This window comes from Misgurnus anguillicaudatus, chromosome 13 (assembly GCF_027580225.2).
Source record: "Misgurnus anguillicaudatus chromosome 13, ASM2758022v2, whole genome shotgun sequence".
Taxonomy (NCBI): Eukaryota; Metazoa; Chordata; class Actinopteri; order Cypriniformes; family Cobitidae; genus Misgurnus; species Misgurnus anguillicaudatus.
In genome coordinates this window covers 22,145,297-22,170,133 of record NC_073349.2, presented here as the reverse complement: position 1 = coordinate 22,170,133, position 24,837 = coordinate 22,145,297, and the positions used below count along the sequence as shown (strand labels likewise).

The 24,837-nt window shown below is 38.5% G+C and overlaps 1 protein-coding gene across 12 annotated transcripts in view; it reads left to right on the top strand.

Moving 5' to 3' along the window:
- The window catches only part of camta1a (calmodulin binding transcription activator 1a), a 489,649-nt gene that overhangs the window by 378,762 nt on the left and 86,050 nt on the right, over positions 1-24,837 (top strand). For all 12 annotated transcript variants that reach the window (XM_073875407.1, XM_073875411.1, XM_073875408.1 and 9 more), the window contains one exon: positions 24,428-24,499. In XM_073875407.1, the coding sequence (XP_073731508.1) occupies positions 24,428-24,499 (72 nt within the window). The remainder of the gene's footprint in view (positions 1-24,427; positions 24,500-24,837) is intronic.

The following is a 24,837-nucleotide window of genomic DNA, read 5'->3' as shown; positions in this document are numbered from 1 at the left end:
TGGCACAATAGACCCCGTAAAAGTTTGTAAACATTGCAACGTCTCCAGGTGGGCGGGGCTTAGCTGGAGACAAAAAGAGTCGCAGAGGCAATGTTGACAAGCGTAAGCTAGCACGTTTTAGGAGGGATTTATTAAACATGGATGCAGATAAAGGTTCGCAACTGTCCGAATATTTACAGTCACTGATTCTGTGGGACCGTGACAGCTATTTATGTAAATTAACTCTCTCGATTTTAACCAGGTTTTGGATATTTCCTAGACAACATTTGAATTACTTTCGGGTGGTTTGGGGAATTTTGTCAAGGCTTATTGTCTAACCTATCGCTGGGCGTACTATGATTAGCAATGTGGATTATTTTAAGAGACCATTCAAAGGATGGCACACACATCTATCGCTGTATGTTTGTTTTAACATCTAAGCTAAACAATAGCGCTGAAGGTTGGCGACATTTCACCTATAAAACAGAAACTTGCTGATTTGTACTAGATAAAACCAACACACCAGTACATATGCATACATTTTTTTACCTGATATGAAGTGCGCACTGCAAACACGAGCATTATTTATGATATTGCATTCGACCACAATTGTCTTCTTGATTTCTGTGAAGGAATGTCTGCCGGGATCTGGCAAAACTTTAGTTTTGAACCAAAAGTGCTGTTCCTTCTATTCTGGCAGCCAAAAACACAAGAAGATGACATTTTAAAGTCAAAACATCAAACTTTTAGCGTGCTTGCTATGAGTTCCTACTTATTTTTTACTGATTTTTTTCCTACTCATTGTCATGTTCAAAAAAAAAAAACAATATGAAATGATTCAAGCTTTGTGACATGGTGCATTATCCTGCTGGAAGTAGCAATCAGACGATGGGTACATGGTGGTCATAAAGGGATGGACATGGTCAGAAACAATGCTGGGGTAGGCCGTGGCATTTAAACAATGCCCAATTGGCACTAAGGGGCCTAAAGTGTGCCAGAAAAACATCCCCCACACCATTACACCACCACCACTAGCCTGCACAGTAACAAGGCATCATTGATCCATGTTCTCATTCTGTTTACGCCAAATTCTGACTCTACCATCTGAATGTCTCAAGAGAAATTGAGACTCATCAGACCAGGCAACATTTTTACAGTCTTCAATTGTCCAATTTTGGTGAGCTCGTGCAAATTGTAGCCTCTTTTTCCTATTTGTAGTGGAGATGAGTGGTACCCGGTGGGGTCTTCTGCTGTTGTAGCCCATCCGCTTCAAGGTTGTGTGTGTTGTGGCTTCACAAATGCTTTGCTGCATACCTCGGTTGTAAAGAGTGGTTATTCAAGACAAAGTTGCTCTTCTATCAGGTTGAATCAGTCGACCCATTCTCCTCTGACCTCTAGCATCAACAAGACATTTTCGCCCACAGGACTGCCGCAAACTGGATGTTTTTCCCTTTACACACCATTCTTTGTAAACCCTAGAAATGATTGTGCGTAAAAATCCCAGTAACTGTCTGAGCAGATTGTGAAATACTCAGACCGGCCCGTCTGGCACCAACAACCATGCCACGCTCAAAATAGCTTAAATCACTTTTCTTTTCCATTCTGACATTCAGTTTGCCGTTCAGGAGATTTTTTTCACCAGGACCACACCCCTAAATGCATTAAAGCAACTGACATGTGATTGGTTGATTAGATAATTGCATTAATGAGAACTTGAACAGTTGTTTCTAATAATCCTTTAGGTGAGTGTACATACAGCTGTTTAAAATAACTTTATATAAAAATATCATAAAGCTTGTGAGTCAGTATTCCATTCTAGACATACAGTTACCACCCCAAAGTGATCGTGACTGTCATTGCTGTAGGACCATGCAGTCAGATATCTAAACAAACTCCCTGCGGTAATGAGCTGGGGGGCACGACGGGCCTCGAGCGGATTCGCCGGAGAGGGTCCAATCGAGCCCTACTCATCATACTGTCACTCAGAGTAGTCTGAAACTGAAGGGTCACTCTGGGGTCCAAGAGACAGCCTTTTTGTGAATCACAAGCACGCAAACACAAGCACAATGTGTGTTCGTGTGTCGGGGTGAGCAGACAGCTAATTAGATTAATTTGTGGGTGGACGCTAATGGAACGCTGTACTGAACAGCACATTGCGCTGATGGGAGAACTCACTCTCATTCTTTCATTGTCATACTCTTTCACGTATCCTTGCAGTCTTTCTGTATTCAGAGACTCATTAGAAAACACCACAAAGCGATATCCACTTGACCTTGTTAATTAATCATGTCGCGTTACTGCCGACTTCCTGTTAAAGGGATCCGATTGGCTCCGCACTACAGCGACTCTACCTTTTCTGGCTAGCTCTCCCGCTAATGGGACAAAATGCTAATTAGTCGGAAGCCCTCACGGTTGTTTAATTAATACATCAGTTAGATCGGTACATTTTGTTCTTAGATGCACGACTTCCGTCTGATTCGCCGGTTGTTCTGATGACCCGCTCTGTGGTCATTAGCAGAAGCCCCCATCTCCGTGGACCCAGCCGGTGCCGGGGTCATCTCTCCCGTCCCCCCACAAAAGAAACAGAAGCTCATTTCTGTCCCGAGGGCACTGCATGTAAATGGGATAGGATGGCCATGCATACAGATATGCATTGGGTGTGACTTCGGGTCCCTCAGACACAGCAACAGTAAATTGGCACAGGATTGCTGTGGGCTGATTTGTGTGTATTGCTCCATGCAGCACATGGGATGTTATTTACAGCCTCTGGAGTTTAGTGACTGGCAGCATCAGACCGGTTTAGGGAGGATGGATATAGAAACAGTTTTGCTAGTAATGTTGTGGTGATAACAATACTCAGTTTCGTTGTTTTTGTGTTTTATGTCCAGTTTTATTTTCATTTGCTTTTATTGTTTCATGCATTATTAAGGCATGAAACATTTATTTTATTTGTGTGTCTGTGTGCGGTTTGATGCCATAGCCCGAAAAAGCTTAGTTTTGCACTTTAAAATAACCACTAACCATAAAATAATTTTCTTGCAAGTAACATGAAGTGCTATTTCATTATTTATATTATAGTAGTAAAAGTTAAAATGTTTATGTAAAGTTGAAATTGCCTTTTTTTCACATAACAACTGGATGAAAGTGGCATTATCGGTAGTTTTACATCCTCGAGGCAAAATGCATTGTAAGCGATTTAAGCCCATTCTCTCTAACATCCACCTTTTTGCTGTCGTCAAGCACCTGCCCTCTCTCCAAACTCTCCCCCTCGAACGACATGATATCTGTCAGATAGTTGGGACGTTTCATGCCTGATATTCAAAAAAAATGCTTACGATATCTTTAAGGAAGCAAGACTCGATTCAGTTTTTCCTAGCTGGAGTATCACCCTCACCTCAAGGGTACACACACACACACACACACAAAGCCTGCCAAGACCAGAGCAGTGTAGCTCCCTCTTGTGGTATGGAATAGTCATTAACACCCCAATGCACACATAAACAAACCCCCTGCTCTTATTAAGACTGGAAACTTTCTTTAGATGATGTTTTCTATTTGTTTTTTTTTATTTGACATGTCTCTAAGCAGACGACTATAAGCTTTTGTTGGGGGGCCGCGTTTGGTGGGTGTTCGAAAGATTTACTTACAGAAGCACCAAGATCAATTATTCACTAGAGCCATGCATGGTCGCAGGATTAATGATGCACGTGGCATATAAATCAAGAAGCAGACCTGATCCACTCCAGGAGAGATGAAACAAAAAAGACGCACGTGGAAAGGCATTAACGTCCACATTCATTCTCAGAGTCAGCTTTCCTAACCTTGAGACGGCAAAGGGGCCTGGCGGTAAGCTGAAATAAAGCATGGCAATTTCCACCAATGAAAGTCATGATAACTACCAGCTGCACTGTGTCACATTACATCATCTGTAGTGTGGGATAGGCGCTTAAGGACAGAAGCATCGGCAGGATAAGACGGACCGGCCCGTATCTGTAATTGGGAAAGGTAAACTATTCAGAGGATGGAGAGCTAGAGATATTGTATGTCACATAACTCATTTGCTATCGTATCTACACCTCTCGCTTTCTGTCTTTTGGACGCCCTCTTTCAATCCCCCAACTTACCTACTGTCTTCTCGCTCTTGGAGAAAGTTTTGGAGAGATGGGGACTGTTATGGCATAGTGGTTTTATCTCAGTCTGGATGTCAGTGGATTTTAGGTGTCACTCTGACGGTTGATGGATACAAAACATCTTCAAAACAGTCAAGGTTAGGCCAACTGCACACCAAAATTTAGCTTTTCTGAAACGGGCAGTTTAATCTTTGAAAACCCTAACATGTGAATGTTAATACAAATTTTTCAAAATTCATACTGTGCATTTCTATTAATTTTCTTAACAAGCATGGTAACATCTGAAAACGGATGTTGTGGTCTGCTTTGGTTTTAGTGTATTCAGTATACACTCACCTAAAGGATTATTAGGAACACCTGTTCAATTTCTCATTAATGCAATTATCTAATCAACCAATCACATGACAGTTGCTTCAATGCATTTAGGGGTGTGGTCCTGGTCAAGACAATCTCCTGAACTCCATGTCAGAATGTGAAAGAAAGGTGATTTAAGTAATTTTGAGCGTGGCATGGTTGTTGGTGCCAGACGGGCCGGCCTGATTATATCACAATCTGCTCAGTTGCTGGGATTTTCACGCACAACCATTTCTAAGGTTTACAAAGAATGGTGTGAAAAGGGAAAAACATCCAGTATGCGGCAGTCCTGTGGGCGAAAATGGCTTGTTGATGCTAGAGGTCAGAGGAGAATGGGTCGACTGATTCAAGCTGATAGAAGAGCAACTTTGACTGAAATAACCACTCGTTACAACTGAAGTATGCAGCAAAGCATTTGTGAAGCCACAACACGCACAACCTTGAGGCGGATGGGCTACAACAGCAGAATACCCCACCGGGTACCACTCAACTCCACTACAAAAAGGAAAAAGAGGCTACAATTTGCACGAGCTCACCAAAATTGGACAGTTGAAGTCTGGAAAAATGTTGCCTGGTCTGATGATTTTCAATTTCTGTTGAGACATTCAGATGGTAGAGTCAGAATTTGGCGTAAACAGAAAGAGAACATGGATCCATCATGCCTTGTTACCACTGTGCAGGCTGGTGGTGGTGATGTAATAGTGTGGGGGATGTTTTTTGACACACTTTAGGCCCCTTAGTGCCAACTGGGCATCGTTTAAATGTCACGGCCTACCTGAGCATTGTTTCTGACCATGTCCATTCCTTTATGGCCACCATGTACCCATCCTCTGATGGCTACTTCTAGCAGGGTAATGCACCATGTCACAAAGCTCAAATCATTTCAAATTGGTTTCTTGAACATGACAATGAGTTCACTGTACTAAAATGGCCCCCACAGTCACCAGATCTCAACCCAATAGAGCATCTTTGGGATGTGGTGGAACGGGAGCTTCGTGCCCTGGATGTGCATCCCACAAATCTCCATCAACTGCAAGATGCTATCCTATCAATATAAGCCAACATTTCTAAAAAATGCTTACAGCACCTTGTTGAATCAATGCCATGTAGAATTAAGGCAGTTCTGAAGGTGAAAGGGGGTCAAACACAGTATTAGTATGGTGTTCCTAATAATCCTTTAGGTAAGTGTATAGCTTGCTGCCCAGGGCACATAGAGACAGTTTCCATCCACCCGCCTCTCTGAGAAGAGAACAGAATAGATACACCACCAACCCAGCTTACAAAACATCCCATAAGTCAGCCAGACATGAGCTTCTGGAATAAAGTGTCATTTCTCATTCTCACTCACTTTCGTCTTACACTTGCTCCTTTAGTTTTTGTCTCTCCTACAGTTTGTCTTTCTCTCTCTTGAGTTGTGGACCACAGTTTCCAAACTGTAGGAAAATTTGGATTTGGATTGACATTATTGGCCATTAAACTTACTTTGTTCTCGAACCACTTCAGTGTTAATTTGGCTGATTTGGGGGTCAATTTGTCCATTTTGTTAGTCAGTTAGTCAGGCCTGTATCTATCCTGCTAGGTGATGCTGGTCTAATCACTCTGTCTGTCAATCTGCGAGACTATCAAGCTGTCTCGCACTGTTTCTAGCCATCTGGATCCTGACTGCAGGACAGAGAGGGAAAGCTTTCCGTCCTGCTCCAAACTATAGCAGCCCTTCTCCGGCCCACTGAAGCACAGAGCAGCCAATCAGTCGGCGTTCATGTGTGTACACAGATGACAAATGTGATGTCAGAAGGAGGGTGGGGCTAGGGTTGCCACTAAACAGGTGTATAGGGAGCGCGCTCTCAGAAAAAAAGTACATGAAGGTACAAAAGTTGTACACGGTGGTACCTTCGAGGTACATATCTGTACCTAAATATGTTGGATATGTTGTTGATGCCTTAAATCAAGAAAGCATAATGTCAAAATGTTTGTTTTCTTATACATAAGAAGCAAATATTTAGTTTATCAGCCGTCTCTAGCCCTTATTGACCTCGCTTGACCTTTTTGCAAACTACCTTATTCCACACCTCACCCACCCTCCGCCCCGCGTCCTGCTCTTGTGTGGGTAAGATTAAGGTGCTCTGACGAAGCCGTGTTTACAAATATGCAGGCAGAGGAACAGGGCAAGAGACGCTGAGGAGGAATAGAATACAAATTGCTTTTTTATCTCTCTCAGGGCCTTGGCTTGAGAAAATGTGTTTGCGATTGGTGTTCCTTTGGCTGTGAAGGATAAAGCCTGCGCTGTGTGTTTGGGTGCTGGTTAGCATTCAGTCTCTCTCTCTTTCTCTGTACGACCCTCTGTTCTCCTTCTTCCCTCCTCTTCTCCTCCTTCATCCCAGCGTCTGATTTTCTGGTCGTTTCCGTGGTAATCAAGTAGTCTCTGCGCTCATCCTCTGATGTCTCTGTGACTCTTCCTTTTCTCTTTTTCTTTGTATTGTTTTTGAACGATTTTGTAGGATGCTTTTGTCTGCTGGTAGAAATGAAGAGAGTGTATACATCAAGCAGGGAGATCTATAAATGTGTGCTAATCACTGCTAACACAATTGGCTTCTACGGTCAAGCAGTTCATATAATCGACGATAGTGCTGCTTTTGTACATCTTTTTTGTGCGTGTTGCAGTGAAATGGCATTAAAAAAAAGAAAACTTTATTTCTTAACGTTTCTTAATTTAGTTGACTAGTTTGTATATTCAACGATCAAAGGAAAAGATCCCTCAAAATTTTTTTATTTAAATTGAAGCTCACATTCATAACATCTGTCTAGCTTATAAAACACACAATTAGCAATGAAGATAGGCACCCTTGACGTCAATTGTGTCTTTATGCAGCTAATACAAATGAGATATGCAAGCTACATCAGAAAGATTTTCAGAAAATATGTTAAACTACCTTAAAGGGATAGTTCACCACAAAATTCATCCTCGTGTTGTTCATAATCTGTATGAGTTTCTTTATTCTGTTGAACACAAAAGAATATATGTTGATAAATGATGTTAAGCACACAGTTTATGGTACCCATTGACTACCATAGTAGGAAAAACGAATACCATGAAACTCCGTGACTACTGTTAATTGTGTGCTTAAAGGGGACATAGCACGAAAATCAGACTTTTTCCATGTTTAAGTGCTATAATTGGGTCCCGGTGTTTCTATTAACTCAGAAAATGTGAAAAAGAACAACCCAGTAACTTAGTTTGGGTAAGCCATTTTCGGCAAGCATGTGAAAAAAGGGTATTGAAATCTGGCTCCCCCTGTGATGTCAGAAGGGGATAAAACTGCCCCTTAATCTGCACTATCCAACCACGACACTGCCATTTATTGAAGAGATCAGCTCATTTGCATTTTAAAAGACACACCCAAAAACGGCACATTTTTGTTCACACCTACAAAGTGGCAATTTTAGTTTAATAATAAATTATCTATACGGTATTTTAAGCTAAAACTTCACATACGTACTCTGCGGACACCAAAGATTTATTTGACATTTCGTGAAATGTCCCCTTTAAAGATATAGTTCACCGAAAAATGAAAATTCTGGCTTCAAGTTGTTTCAGACCATTATACATTTCTTTGTTTTGCTAAAAACAAATGAAGATATTTTGAAAAATATTAATATATAAACAGATCTGGGGCACCATTCACTTCCATAGTATTATTTCTTTCGACTATTGAAGTCAGTGGTGCCCCAGATGTGCTTGGTTACACAAAATATCTTTCTTTCATACCGGTTTGGAACAATTTGTGGGTGAGTAAATGATGCCAGAATTGTCATTATTTGGTAAATATCCCTTTAACCATCATTTCTTAAAATATCTTCTTTTGTGTTCAACAAAATAAATAAACTTATACAGGTTTAGAGCACCATAAGAGTGAATCATTTTTGGGTGAACTTTCCCTTTAATAGTATTTTGATCACAGTGTTTGTCCCAAAAAGGGTATGGATTAGATTTATTTACGTTTCCTGTAATGTTAAGTTAAATGGTAAAGCACATTCCAGAATTGTTTGTGTCTGCTCAGCTTTTCTCTCATTTGAAGCCATTCGAAAATGAGAATAGTTTCCCCAGGGAGCAGAGCTTGTGCATAAATATTTTGCACAAATGGGAATAAAACAATGCGTCTCGCATTTTGGAATGCTATTCATGCCTCCTCTGATTCTCATTCACAACTGTAATGCATTTCTGCAATGTTTACAGATTATCTCTCTCAGATCTCAGATTTTTGCTTAATCCAGAATCTTACAGCCTGTTTTCTGTTAACCCCTGACCTTTGCCCCTCACAGGAGGAAGTTGGTGTCTTTTTGCCTTTTCCATTAGCTTCCGTAATGAGAATTCCATGAATAATGGCACTGTATGCCTGATGGAGACACAGATTCATTATTCAAGTCGCTGGAAGGGTTTGGCCCTGCCGTGGGCAGGGATCAGGAAGAGGTAGAGGAGAGAATAGGATCTCTGGTAAGACAGAGTGAGGGTGTGAATGGAAAATAAGGAGAGACAATTCCCCTATACTTCAAAGTTTTTATTCCGAAGGGGTTGAAGAGGAATTATCTCTCTCAAATACCCGTGATATTTCTTACAAGGAATGCAGTGCTGAAGTCCTTTCTTTTTATATTTAGGAGATAAACTCCCTTCAAAGCTTTCATGAAAGTTGCCGTAATTGTTATATTAAACACCAACAATCTCTCCCTTCAGGCATGTAATTTCTAGTTTAAACTCAACTCCAGCATGCGAGAGTCTCTTCTCATTTCGGTCTCTGAGTTATGCGCTATCCTTCATAGACGCAAATAACACAGTCCCAGAGGTCCACATTCTTTGTGTTAGAAGCTCATACATCAACAGCGCTCTCTGACAGAGAGGAATATGCCATTTATTTTTGTTTCACCCTGATAGAGGAAGACACAGAGGAAAAGAGGTGGGAAAAAAGTTTCTCGCGTTGGTGTTTGGCTCTTTCTCAGTCAGGTCTCTGGCATGTTAATGTCATGTTTTTTTCCACAGAATTATTCCCAAGCCTTGGCCGAGCCTCAGGCCTGAAGTCATTTTGTCACATACATGGACTTAATGGTCTATTACGGTACCCTTACATTCTGACACGGAGAGTCTGGTAGTAATGATGGTGCTGTGTGCTCTGAGTCTGCTCAGCCTACGGCCTGATTGAGGTCTGGATGTGTAAAGTGCAGTTTAACAGTTTATTTCATGGCCATCACGTCTGCTATAACTGTCTTTCTACTAATGATGTAATATATAAGGATTTAAAACCGATAATGTTTAAGGATATCACATGGTTTCTTTCTACTTTTCTTCCATGCAAGCAGGTCTGATAGCTCACGTTTCCCTCTAGCACAGTGTAGACAGCTGTTATTGTTCATGCAACATCTTGTGATATTCAGATTACATATGTTGTAAACTTAATTATGAATAACATAAAATAATGTTTGCCAAGTTGTCTTAAAGGGATAGTTCGGCCAAAAATGATATTAAACCCATGATTTACTCACCCCCCCAAGCTGTCCGAGATGCATATGTCCATCGTTTTTCAGATGAACACATGTTACAGTTATTTTAGAAAATGTCTTAGATCTTTCAGTTAAAGGATAATTCCGGTATTTAACACTTTGGGGCGGTTTCCCGGACAGGGATTAGACTAGTCCTAGACTAAAACATTTTTAAGAGCTGTCCAAACTAAAAACAACTTGCACGTACATATCTTAAAATACATCAGTGCCGTTTGTTTTGCCTCAAAATGCACACAGGTAATGTTTTTAGTAAGGCATGTTTTTTAAAACTAGTTATATTTCATAATTAAGCTAAGGCCTAGTCCTGGATTAAGCTAATCCCTGTCCGGGAAACTGCCCCTTTGAGTCTCATTTCTGGTTAGTTTTGCTATAGTGGAACTATTTTTTCAGATACCTCACTACCGCGTATATATTTCCACCTCTATATTTGAGTCTGAAGCATGAATGAACGTAGTCCAACAAACTGTAAGAAAACGGTAGCATACTTTCAAAATCAAGTTTATTTATAACACTTACACCATCCAATATGTTTTTTTCATCAGCAGAACAATAAAGAAGATATTTTGTGAAGCGCACTTCCTGCTTGGCAAAAGCTCTGCATTAACACTGTAAAATATTTATATATATATTCGAATCTCAAAACTGAAAATCGAATGTCAACCCACGGAACAAATATTTGAATATTCTGGTCCAGCCCTACAAATATGGAAAAAAATTATTCTGAGAGAAACCGAGCGAAAAAACTACAACCACATGTAAATAGACCCTTTTCTGTTTCCCGGCAGCGGAGTGATATATCAGCGAGCAAACAGTCTTCCAAGAGAAGTCAATGGAATTTAAATGCCAAATAAAACACGGCAGAAACTGTATTTCGCTACACAACTTGTTTTTAATCATCAACGAACACCACGAACCACTCGGTGAGTAGCACAGTTCTAAAAATGAACGTTAAGTGTTGTTTTAATGACATGTTTGTGCATGGCCATTACTTCCATTCTGAAGCAGTCAAGAGACGCTTCTAAATGAGTCAAAAACTCAAGACACGACCCATTGTCAAAATTTCTGTGTCCATCACTGTAGTTCATCCAAAACAAACCAGAAATGAGATACAAAGTGTTAAATACCGGAATTATCCTTTAATGTAAAGTTACAGGGTCCATGTCCTTCAAGTCCAAAAAATGTGCATCCATGCTCCATGATGATAAACAAAGGCCTTCTGAGGATAATCTGTGCCGTTTTGTTGTAGAAATATCCATATGTAAAACTTTATAAACGAAAATAACTCGCTTCTGGTAACGCCGCAATCTTAGATTCCTCTGTATTCAGGAGAGAGTATCAGTGTGTACACACTTTTCTTAGTGACGTATGACGAATTCGGAGAGCGAGGGCACAGAGCAGCAGCACAGAACCCTCTATAAACTGCATACGCTCTCATCTTGAATGCGGACGCGACTAAGATGGCGCCATTACCGGAAGCTAGTTATTTACATTTATAAAGTTTTAAATTTGGATATTTCTAGAACAACAATGCACGGATTACCCTCAGATGGCTTTTGTTTATCATCGTGGAGCCATTTGGATTTATTTTGTGAACGATGGATGCACATTTTTTGGACTTGAAGGACGTGGACCCGGTAACTTTACATTTGATCAACTGAAAGATCTAAAACATTTTCTAAAATAACTGAAAATGTGTTTGTCTGAAAAACGATGGAAATATGCATCACGGACAGCTTGGGGGTGAGTAAATCGTGGGTTTAATATAATATTTGGCCGAACTATCCCTTTTAGTTGGGCGAATTTGATGCATAACTGCTGAATGCTCTAGAAAAGTCCTGGTTGGGAGAGGCGTGTGCTTTATTTTCTTTATGTGTCTTTATGTATAATTATGGACTATGTCCCAAAGTAGGACTAAAATTTACCAACATTAATAATGGTTGTTATGCCCTATCACACTTTATTCAGATTTCTGACCTTGTTGCAAACAATTCACATTATTTAAAAGAACAAAATGTTTGGCTTCGAATTCATTTCTCAGAAAGTAATAAAACCTTACAGCCCTAAAATATGACCTTTTTTAAAGTTAAAGTCGCCAAGTGTCCTACATAGGAACCACTTTTATACCTTAATTTAACTGATAAAGTCAAACCCAACATAATTTGTTCATAACAGTGTAAATATACTCTTAGAAATAAGGTACAAAAGTTGTCACTGGTATGGTACCTTTAAAAAGGTCTTACGGTCCTGATATCAGTCCTTCCAGAAAAACGTGATTATGCGATCACATGATTCAATGCATAATCAGCCAAAGTCCACATATCTATGCGGGGGGCGCATTTTTTCAGATACGCCGCACTTTCGCAGCATAAATTTTCAAATTTTCGTGTGCAAAATATGCGGGGCTTGCATGATTTCATAATCCCCACATTTTTGTAGCAAAAATCACATATGAGGGGCGCCAGGGAGGAGTTAGGTGGTGCTGTAGCTCCGGCTATAATATCCATAGCACCCGCCCAGCACCCCCAAGAAATGTCTGTAATTTTTTATACTTATATTTTAATGTCATGTTTGAATAGTATTTTCATGTTGTTAAAAAAGGGAGTTAAATAATAATTTAAAAATATGTATTTAGCTAAAATATCATGACGCCCAAACAGGTGATCTTCTTTGGCCAATGGGTGCAGCGCCCGGTGAACTTTTGACCTTAATGCACGGCAGTTTGTTTTTGATAGCGAGTTTGGAAATTTAGCCAAGTAAAATACACCAAAATGGATACACCAAAAACTACCCGAGGAACAGCAGTGGACACACTAGGACCAGTAATCTGGCACTTTTGGCTATAAATACGGAGAGAACGAGGACCCTTGACAGCGTCAAGAGATTTTCCACTCTGTTGGCTATTACAAATTGAATTAATTTTGTGGTTAAAGAACAAATCTTGGCTCTGCATTGTTACATCTATAGGGTGACCATACGTGTCATTCTTCCCAGACGCGTCCTGTCCAGGATTTCGGTGCGTCTTCCGGAAGTCGTATTTGTTGACCGCATACGCCATTCAGTTAAAAACATAAGATATACAATCGTAGTTTCATTCTTACCTTAAAATGTAACGGTTGCTTTTCTGTAATAATAATAATAATCCTCTATGACGTATGCGGCAGACAAATACGACTTCCAGAAGATGCACCCGAAATCCTTTACAGGGCGCGTCCGGGTCCGGTAAGAATGGCACGTATGGTCACCCTATGATGCTCCAACAATAGAAACAATGCTGATTCATCACTAGTGTTGGTAACTGGCTGTGTGATTTCGTGATCTGAGCATTTTAAGACGAAGCGTGCACAGTGTCTGTTGCTGCGTTTGCTGCTCCGTTGTATTCAGGGCAAGACTGTGACAGAACTGTGAAATATTATTTTCAGAGGTTTACATTGGCAGGCTTATGTGGGTGATTCTCACGAAAACTTGGTTTTAAAAATGTCAAGCATGAAAATGTAAAAATTGCTTAAATTTACTTTTTTCCCACCAGACATTGAAAAACAAAGTCTGGAGCAAATGGGAAGATTAATTTAAAAGCTTTTACTTATCATTTAACACTTTTTGTAACATAATTTAAAAAATTTGTTCTAAAAAATCTCATTACCGCAACAGTCAGAAAACATCAACACTGACATATTTTCAAAATGACATGACAAACCTGAAAGAACATAATTTGGAGATTCTGCACATGCATTTAAAATCAAAGTATTATGCTTCTATTAATTAAATTAACATTTAATAAGCATCTGTTGCGGTAATGATAATCAAATTGTCGTGTAAGCATTCTGACAAGACAATATTTCAAATTAACTGTAAAAAAAATGATCTTACCTGGTAGCCATCTTGAAGTAACTGGTCCATGTGCTTGGTCACTCAAAATCAAACTTTATTAAAATTCTGTATGTGTGCTTAAACTGTTCTCAAAAAGTGTTGCGGAGGATGAGAACATCAGGCATGGACACATCATTTTCCTAATTTTTCTTCATTATTATTATACATGAATATTCAGTAAATATTTTTTCTGTCATCTAAAGTAGTCGAGCAAAACATCCATTTATTTTTTGTGTTAATTTGATTAAATTACAACATAACGCATGTTCAAACACAGCCGGACACATTGCGGTAATGAGAATTTCAGCAGAAAAGGAGATAAAATTTAAAATTATAAATTCTTATGTTGAAATCACACATTGTGCAAGGTAGAACATAGTATTGTGTTAATTCTGATGCTTTTTAATGTTACTATATTACACATTTTAAAGCTAAAATCATTAATGCCGTGGTGTTTCAATGGTTTCGTGAGAATCACCCATGTATTTTGTATCTATAGCCCTTGTGTTGAATACTTTTACATAGTCGTGGAACGAGTATAGGCTAGTTAATGCGGGCGTGTACGCGTGTATAAAGGGTGGTCCGATGCAACCTCCTTAATGAAACGCCCCAAAATTTAAAGCACCTTTTCTTAAGTGTTGGGCATCCCCATAGCACCTGCATCAGAAAAGCCGCCACTGCATATATCTTAGCAGAAACTTGAAAAATTTTGCTTTTACTTCACACAAGCGCAGCCATGTCCCCTGTTGCCATGGGAACGTTATGAAGTGTGATTATGTGACATGAACATCATTGAAAAGCTGCAAACAGTTTTTGCAAGTTCCCGCAATTTCATCACATAAAATTGCATAATGTCCCGCATATTCCATCGCATTTGTTTTTCTGGAAGGACTGTGATATGTCTCTTCTTTGAGGTACCAGTATGTACCTCTAAGGTACCAATGTGTACCAATATACTTTTAGGTACAAAAGTATCCATTTTGAAAAGGTACCGCCCCAGTGACTTTTGTTATTGTACCTTTATTTCTGAGTGTGTATAAAATGGTTTTCATGTTGACTTTATGAGCCATGCCACCCCTTTATACACACAAACAGTAGGCTTCAGTAGTTGCCAATGTCTGTGGCAGCCCTAAAGTAGACGTTCGGTATGTATGTTTGTCACGTTTGAGACGGTGCTGAGGTTTTATTGTGTGGAGGAGCAGAGGAGCTCGAGGCCTTTGCCACACCATCAACCCATTACCTCAGTCTTCTTCAGCAGGGCTTTAACCTTGGCAGGCGGGTTGGAGGAGGGAGGGTAATTCTAACCTTAAAAACCTGCTGATTAAAGCTAGTTTTGTGGAATTCGATTCCACTTAATGCCTTTGGCCCTGAGCCCAGAAGCCTGGCATTAACATCAACAGACACTGTGTCTTCAACTGTAGAGACGTGCACGGGCTTACACACACACACACACAATTTGTTGTACTGTCACGGGCATGGGTGTACGTAGCACGCCCACTTTTCCTTCTCCTTATCTTTCTCCTTTCTCTCTCTCTCTCCATCCTTTTACTGTGTTTAGTGATATGGCTTTGTGGTAGGATATTTTCTCAGTGCCTTTTGATTTTGATGTATGACTGTGTTTACCTGTCCAGTACGAGTAATTAATTTCTTTCTTCGAGGACTGCGTATAAACCGTTTAGTTTATTTACAATCGTCAGACGTATTTTTAGAAACGACATTATCATAAGGCTTTATTTTTTGTTCAGGCAGTTCTGCGTGGTTTAATTTGATTTCATAGGAATCGCTTTATTGTTTCCACACTGCTGGATTAAAGTGTCAACTAAAAGCCACAGTGTAAATGCGTAAATGTATTTATTTCTATGCACATTCACCATAGGCGCAGATTTCTTTACCCGCACGTGGTTGCTCGGCACATAGTTTGTATAATACTGATCTAGATTAAATAATAAACTTGAGCACGACTTGATACAAACGGCCTCTAAAAGTACTTTTTTAAAAATGAATCGTCATTATCGTCTATTGCAAGAGTAACAACATTTTTTTATTAAAATTAATAGAGATTGTCTGTGCACTGGATCGGCGCCTATGCCGTTCACACTCGTATACTGTAATGTTACGGTAAGGATGTGTTGAATTGATGATGACTAAATCTACAGTAGTGTCTCACTGGAGAAGACAAGATTTCCTACTATCTGATGCTGGCTGTCTCGATAGCACATACGCAGTGTATAAGAATGCTAATCAGGATTTTCTTAAATTATAAATCATAACAGTCCCTCTCCCAAATGTCACATTGATGCGCACTCGAAACCTGCGGGGTCTACAAAACTACAGGGCGTCCCATTTGTTATTTCACTGTATGCTTCAGAAGGATGCTTATGAGTGCAGCTGTAAAGCACCCTTGATGCACACTTGTACAAAGTCTGGAGTCCACACACACACTGTGTGGCATTACATCACCAAAGTGTGGACTTTGAGAGGTCCACAGGGGCTTAATAAGTGACAAGGCCTTATACAGTACAGATACAGAAGTCTGTGAGGGGACCGATGTGGGAAGGATTTTGATTATGGATTTCGCAGTCCCTATCTACTGCAAAGAGTACTGCCATGCTTTGTATACCACAGTAGATATTGACATGTTGAGTGAGGGAAGTTGGCATAAGGCATGCTATGTCTTTGCCTTAGGCCTGTGATTCTTAATCCTGGTCCTGAGGACCCACAGCACTGCACACTCTCTACTGTATGTCTCTTTTATCTGACACAACCAGTTCTTAGAGGTCTCTACTAATGAGTGGATGCTTTGAATCCGGTGTTTTAAATAAGGAGTCTAAAAAAACATCCCAAGATCAGCATTAAGAGGCACTGCCTTAGGCTGAAACACTGCCCTTAGGCAGGTCTACTTATTGATGCTTAATTGATGCTTCTGATCTTCTTAATGAAACAGTGACACTGCAGTTGAACAGGGCAGAGCTGACAGCTTAATAACCAGGACACAAGTGAGGACTATATAGCATGCATGTTATATACGCACATGGTTACCCAGATCTGTTAGGTATTGCTGGGGAAAGAGTATGGTTTGACAAATGTACATGTTCAAGTGATTGGTAATAGATTTGTCTTGATTATCTACAAGGTCTCGGCTCACTATATCACTCGACGAGGCAATTCGTCAAGTTGTCTCCAAAGCGTCCTCAAATTGTATGATTGAGTATTCCCAACTGGATCCACTGTCTGATAAATTATTCCTTGTGTAGCAAGTGCTAAGACAAAACTCTATCAAGGTTAGCAAAAGATTCAGTTGGGGTGAAGCTAGGCAAGCACTCTCTTGTGTATGTGGTTTCCTTTGACCAAAGAGTCAGGATAGATCATATTTTTAGTAAGGCTACATAAAAAAAATAAAGGAAAAAATACAGTGTTTAATGGGTTTATTTTTGTGTCTTTTTTGTATACTGTGGCTTTGTTCAGTTAGCAAACCACCGAAAATATATGCAGTGGTGGATGCTGGACATTATTTCCCAGCATGCATTGCTGTATGAATGAATGTGTGTGTATGAGGGAGAGAGAGAGAAAGACAGAGAAAGGGAGAGAGAGAGAGAGAGAGAGAGAGAGAGAGAGAGAGAGGCGCGATTGAACAGTGGAAACATAAAACCAATACACTGCAAAAAATTATTTTCAAGAAAAAAAAAATCTTAGTATTTTCAGTAAAAATATCTAAAAATTCTTAAATTAAGATGCTTTTTCTTGATGAGCAAAACGACCCAAGAAAATAAGTCTAATTTCTAGACTAAAAATATAAAATTTAAGTGATTTTGTGCCTAAAACAAGTGGAAAAAAATCTGCCAATGGGGTAAGCAAATTTTTCTTAAAGGCTAAATTCAAGAAAAAATTAAGAAAAATTTGCTTACCCCATTGGCAGAATTTTTTGCTTGTTTTATGCACAAGATCATTTAAATTTGATATTTTTGGTCTAAAAATTTGACTTATTTTCTTAGGTCATTTGGCTCATCAAGAAAAAGCATCTTAATTTAAGTTTTTTTTTATATTTTAACTGAAAACAAGACAAATATACTAAGAAAGTTTTTTCTTGAAAATATTTTTTTTGCAGTATACATACTGTCATTTTGTTCATACAGTAAGGTGACCAGATTTTTAAAATGAAAACCGGGGACATTTCCTAGTTCAGTGGTCAAAATATCATTAAAATCTTATTTGTTGTTATCTATAAATTAAAAAACGGGCACAAGACCTTTTTTTAATGTCTTTGTCTTTTTATTGTTGTGGATTCACTGCAAAAAAAATGAGTTTCTTACTTACCATTTTTATCTTGTTTCAGTACAAATATCTAAAAATTCTTAAATCAGCAAAATATTATAAAAATATAAAATTTAAGTGAATTTATGCTTAAAACAAGCAAAAAATATCTGCCAACAATTAATTAAAAATTATTAGTATTATTATTATTATTATTATTATTTATTATTATTACTATTATTTTGCTTGTTTTAAGCACAACTTAAATTTTATATTTTTTTGTCTAAAAACTAGACTTATTTTCTTAGATTATTTTGTTCATCAAGAGAATGCATCCTGATTTAAGATTTTTTTATATGTACTGAAAAACTGAGAAAACTATTAAGAAAGTCATTTTTGCAGTGTTTCTAATTAAATTAATTGATGTGGGTGTCATCTTTTTGACATCCAGCTTATTGCATAGGTTTTCATTTCTTTCATTGACTTTGTTGTATATAAGGGGTTGTACTGAGCTTACATTTTCTGCTACAATGAATACATTTTTTAGGTATTGAATTAAACGAGAAAATATCAGGCATGCATTGCTACCACTCTAAACGTGCTAACATAATTTACCAAATTTAAGTTTACCCAAAAAATCCTAGCTTGCACTTTCTGTCGGTCTTCCATCAGAGTTTTTCCTTGTCTTTCATATTTGTGTTTAGTATTGTGGAATTGGCAAAGACCTGGTGGTTGTTTGTAAAAGCTTTACAGACAAAATTAATAGGGCCTCACCATTTTCATTATTTCACAGTCTTAATATAAATCAAAGTGTAATATGACATTGACAAAATATTAAATAACCTCGTCTGATAGTCTGACAGTATTGTGGCATAGTATCAGGACATCCTAGTGTCTGTTGTGCACGGGTAGGGGCGAATGGCCGGATGATGGGCCTATTTGGGAAAAAGTCCAGGGCTGTTTTTTAGCCCCAGTCCGTCCCTGCCTATACCCTTATTCATTATTCCCTACACTGTAAAATATTTCTGTAGAAATTACAGTATTACTGGCAACTAGCTGCCAGTAACTTACTGTAGATTTTACATTTATGTTATTTACTGGCAACAGTTTGTTCAAAGTTAAATGGACATTAAACATTTTCAGTCTTTATCTTCTACAGTAAGTTACTGGCAACCAGCTGCATAATTACAGCAAATTTTTTACAGTGTACATTATGATTCAGTCGAACAAGTGCATGAAAAAACTCACCGAAAGCACTGTAGTGTGGACACCACCTTCCGCCGAGACGCGAGAGTTAATTCGCCGTGAGCCTCAGTGGATGAGTAGCGTCTAGCTCTGAGTGTACATCAGTTTACACTCATTACTGCGGTGCACTGTGGGGTTAAATGAGTGCACTCAATTATGTCCACTATGATTTCATACACCACTAAAAATGGATATTTCCTAAAATAGTGCACTATTTAAGGGTATAGGGGGCTATTCAGGCACAGTTACTTGTATATGCTGTTGTTGTCATATTGTTCTGTTTTAAAGTTAAATAATGTTGGATTGAAAATCCAAGTTTGAGTTCATCTTCAACTTCGGAAGAGATTCTCATTTTAAAACATCACTTATAGCAACATCTCATTTACACAGCGTTACTCTGAGAATAAAAAACTGATAAAACAACACCACTACTGTGTGCATGAGTTCCAACCCAATGCATATAAAGTTCAACAGCTTATTAGAAAAAGGCTATGTGATAGAGGTAGTTTGTCGTGCAAATGTTTACATTAACCTCATACTATACAGTGCATCGTCACCTCACCTCCTCACTGCATTCATGTTAAATTATATAGTTGCAATCCTGACCAAGGTCCATTTTAAGCATCCTCATATATATCACTTTGCACATATCGCCACATCATAAAAAAGCAAATTGGCAACATACTTAAGATGCCATGGTCTGATTAAGAGTGCCTTCACACATCATTATAGCCTAATGAAGGAGTCTCTCATCTTCAGCAGGTTGGCCTCCATTGCCTGTCTGCATTGATGGATGGTCCCACGCTACGCTTCCAGTGAATGTGTGCACAATTGGCATGTCTTCATTGCCACCATCAAAATTCAACTGTGTGACAATGCAACTTTTAAGCGGTAACACATGTAAATCTTTACCTAAACCTAAGTGCATTATGGGTATAGGTCAAAAATGCGTTCTTTTAAACAGTGACATCACGTAAAAATTTAGCTTTAGATGTACATCGAGAACAGTTTGCAATTTGTAGTCTTGCTGTTGCTTCAACGGATGAGACAGAATAAGTCAGATTGAGAAATGGAGAAAAGTCCTATGTAATGTTGGGAATATAATTATCCTTTAATTGCTTGCCATTTGATGTGCTTTCATTTGTCACAGCCCACAGACAGCAAATAATGGCTTCTGTCATTGTCAGTTTGTCACATTGCCACACAGCCTTGAGAAAGAATCGGCACAGTGCTGAATGATATTTGTCCTGAATTACTGATAAGCTTGTCTGCATTAGGAGTTTTGATTTTCTCATTTGCCTTGTTGTGTGTATTATATCATCAATAGTTTTGGTTTATACTATAACAAATATAGCATCCAGTTGAAACCAACATGCATCTGGTTAAGTTTTGGTGTGAATGGAAGACCAACACTGTACTGTCATGCTGTTCACTATCATGACATAGCTGTTGGACAACATATCCCCCAGCAAATCAGCATTCCACGCCCGGATCTTATACTGGGAATCAGCATTCCATGCTGGGACCAGCATGCAAGATGTGCCTTGTGCTGGTGACCAAGCTGGGATTGTTTGTGTGCTTACCTGTAGAGTGGGTTTGTGTGTAGCCAATGGATGCTTTGTATTGATTCCCGTATCAAGGCTGACAGGTGCTATGGTCTGACACAGCCCAGGTGTCTTGTTTATGTCTGCTGAACACTTTGTGTATTTCTCAAATTGAGTAAACAGAAGCTGCCCGGGGCTAATTTATTCACTCTCCAGTCCACACAGTAGGATGAACAGCGAGGAACCACACACACCTGTCAATAATATGGAACAGGCATTCAAAGCTCTCAGCCTGCTACATATACAGTTGCACATTCACATACATATACTATCAGAGAATGAGAGATGTCTATGCAAAAAGTCTGACATTAAAGGCTTTTCCTTCTTTATTCTCTCTTATATGGAGGAATGGATGGCAGCAGGTGTGCATATACAGTATTGGCTGTTTTACCACGGCTTTGAGGATAATTCATCCTATCTGAATGTTTCGTAACGGTGGTGGCCAAAAATTTCACTGAATACAATCGTTGGATAAAATAACTTGGCAACCAGATAGGGTTGTGCCTGGCAAAAGTTGAATACTAAACCTGAAATAGCTGAAAAGGCATCAGTTTCATAAAGAATTAAAACCTCTACAGTTTTTAGTCTTTGGTTTATAACTCAATAGTTATAAATAGCCAACTGTGAAGCACCTGTTTTTGTATCAACTTGTAGCCAGACTTTTTTTTTTTTTTTTGTGATTTTTACAAAAGTTTTACAAAATGCCTTCCGGGAAAATTTTCGTCTATAAATATATATAAACATACAAATATATAAAATGAAAGAATAGATCATCTGCTTTCAAACAAACAAACAAAATGGGAAAAAACTTTAATCCTATCTTCATTTGTTCTCTTTTTAAAACCTCTTGAATATGGGTAGGTTTCTTCAAAAATACCAAATTTTTTTGAGTAAGAAGTTGAAATTATTGCATTTTGGATCAGATTCAGAACAATTATCAAAACATACACAAAGTTTAAAAATTATAAAATTTGTTTTTGCTTCAGTTTTTTATAAATTGGTAAGAGCCCCATCTAGTGGATAATAGCAGAATTACAGATTACAGTAAAAACTCGGGAAATGTTTTCTCTTAATTGGCGTGATAACTCTTCAATGGCGGGGAAAGAGTTAATTAATTATCTGTCATTGTAAAGTATGTACTATAGTTGTGTTTTTTAAAAATTGTTATTTGATAGCACATTTTTTGTTTACTTGTGCAAAAAATTACCATATTGCGAACATATATTTTCATATATACACACAGTGCTTTACCTAAAATGACTGATACCATGTTATTTGATTTTGGACATAGTGCCCACCCCTATAAGTTTTTTTTTTTCATTTTCCAACATTTGGTTTTTCTTAAGGTTTCTCCCTTTTCTTTACTGCCATCAATGTTTCTTGCCAAGGCTCTGATTTGTGTAAAGCTGTTTTGAAACATTAACAGGGGTCTCCAACTTTTTGTGAGCAGGGCTACCACAATGAATAAAACAATCTGGAGTGCTACTTATTGATATAGTCTACACAAAACTTTGTTTTACTTGTTGATTTTATTTTATTTTACTTGTTGATATGTTTTAGTATTGTTTAAAATGTTAACATACCTAAACCAAGCCAAGCTAATGTAAAAATGTGTAATAAATAAACGAAGGGTTTGGTTCCAAAACGCGATAAACGCTATTTTTGGAAAAAATGAGTTACTGCCAAAATCAGTATTATATCAGGTCAGTAGTTAAAAGTAAATTGTTAATTTTACGCAAAATCCAATATCCGCCTTGTTATTCTGTCATCTTTTCTCCCTTTTTTCCCAAAATGCGATAAACGTCACTCCTTCTTTTTTACAGAACGCAATAAATCCGCTCCCGAAATTACAGTGCACCATTCCACGCAATGTAAACAAACAATGGCGGCGCGCTGAGTACACTGAGTCCTAGTTTTCCTCATCTACTTTGTACTTCGTGATCAACAAACAAAACAAAATAATACTTTAATTGCATTGATAAACCTGTGATGTTTTTCTGTGACGGGAAAGAAACGTAAGCCATCAACATCTAATAATTTCCGCGAGACGCACTCGGGAGACGATTGCTTGTTCTCCCGACAGCATCATGCTAACACATTGACCAAAGGGGATCTTATGAAAAACTTTTCATTGTTTTACTCAAAGTCAACGAAAATCGAGCAGGACCAAAACATTTTACAGCTGATCGCTGTGAAAAATGCTAAGCGTTGACGTCAAGTATAACTGCAGCAATGACAGTGTTCTTAATATGACAAAGTAAGTGTTTTTATTAATGCCATTAATGTTTATTGTTTTAATCAGTGTGTACAACTGTTCAACTAAATGAATATAAAATGGCAAAGATGAATGCACATTTGATTGAATAGATTTATTGCATTTTGTGGAATAAATCATTCGTTTTTATAATAAATCTTTGAAAATGAAGTTATGGATTTGAATTTTTTATGTTTTTATAACCTAAAGATGCTATGTGAAAGTTTGTAACAGAAAATAGTGGTTTCCATCTTGTCACTTTCTTGGTATAGAAAACACGTTTTTACCGAAATTTGTCAAAATGGATTTATTGCGTTTTGGAACCAAACTCTTCAAATATTACAATTGAGACTATTAATAGAATGTGCTTTGGCGGGCACCCGTGGGCACCACAACATAAAAAGTCCTATAAAAATACAATCAATTGAACTGAACTGTAATTTTCATCTGTACACTATGGTTTGGTCTCAAACAACCAACACTGGACGCATAGCCGTAATCATATTCAGTGTCCTTAGAACACAAAAATCCATTATATTGAATTGGTCATGTATCTGTGGCCATGTGTGTACATGCATCTGTGCAGGTGTGTGTGTCTATTTTTGCACCCAGACTGCTTTGGTTTCCAATTCTCCACAGGTAAATAAATATTCCCTGTGTGCATTGTAGAGAAGCCGTAACCATAGAAATGGATATTTGATTTATTCAAGAAAGAGCCAAGCTCTTTGGCTTGAGTGCTCACAAACAATGTGTTCGGTAGAAAGCCGGAACCCGGCAAAGGCGCAGCATCACAGATGTTTTCCCTACGAGGCCAAAATTGAATGACTCATTTCAGTCCTGACATCACCGTACACCTGGCCAAATATTTTTGGTTTATTTAATTTATTAGAAAATGGTATGATAAATGAGATGTTTGTTAAAATGTTATTTTACTAGTTAAACCCGGGTCTGCTTGCAAGCTTAATGAACACTTCATCACCGAAATAACTTTTTTTAAAGCACTACAAAGTTTTTTAACTACGTTTTTTGCCATCTCCCCTTGGGTGAAAATGACCTGAATAACCTCTTCCAACCCCTTTCTGTCCTTTGATTTTCAAAAATAGCCATGCCCTTTGACTTCAAGATGTGGTCACCTGCTGGGGTGAACCACCGCTGCTTTCTGAACTAACCATATGTTTCTGTGTCTCTTCCAGTGTCTGTATGGCTGTTACGTCCACTCCTCCATCATCCCCACCTTCCACCGCAGGTGCTACTGGCTCTTACAGGTAAGACTGCCAGAGTATTTGACACCTATAGGAAAAAGCTTTGTTACCTGCTGTAGTTCCTCCATCATTTTTGCACTTTTCGTTTGAAGCTGAGCAGCATTCCTTTAACTCTGATTCATATGTAATGAAGGCAGGCAGGGAGATAAAACACAGCCCATCAGTCCAAAGGAGACTGAGCTCAATGACTGATCAAAGCTAACCTCGAAACTAAAGCCCAGTTCAGGCAGAGATACAGGGCGGGACAGGGAACTGCATGCAAATGAAGACTTTTAAAGACCATAAAGGCTATAGGTATTCATGCTTTAAGGATTTTTGGAGACACTTATGAGTTTGATCAG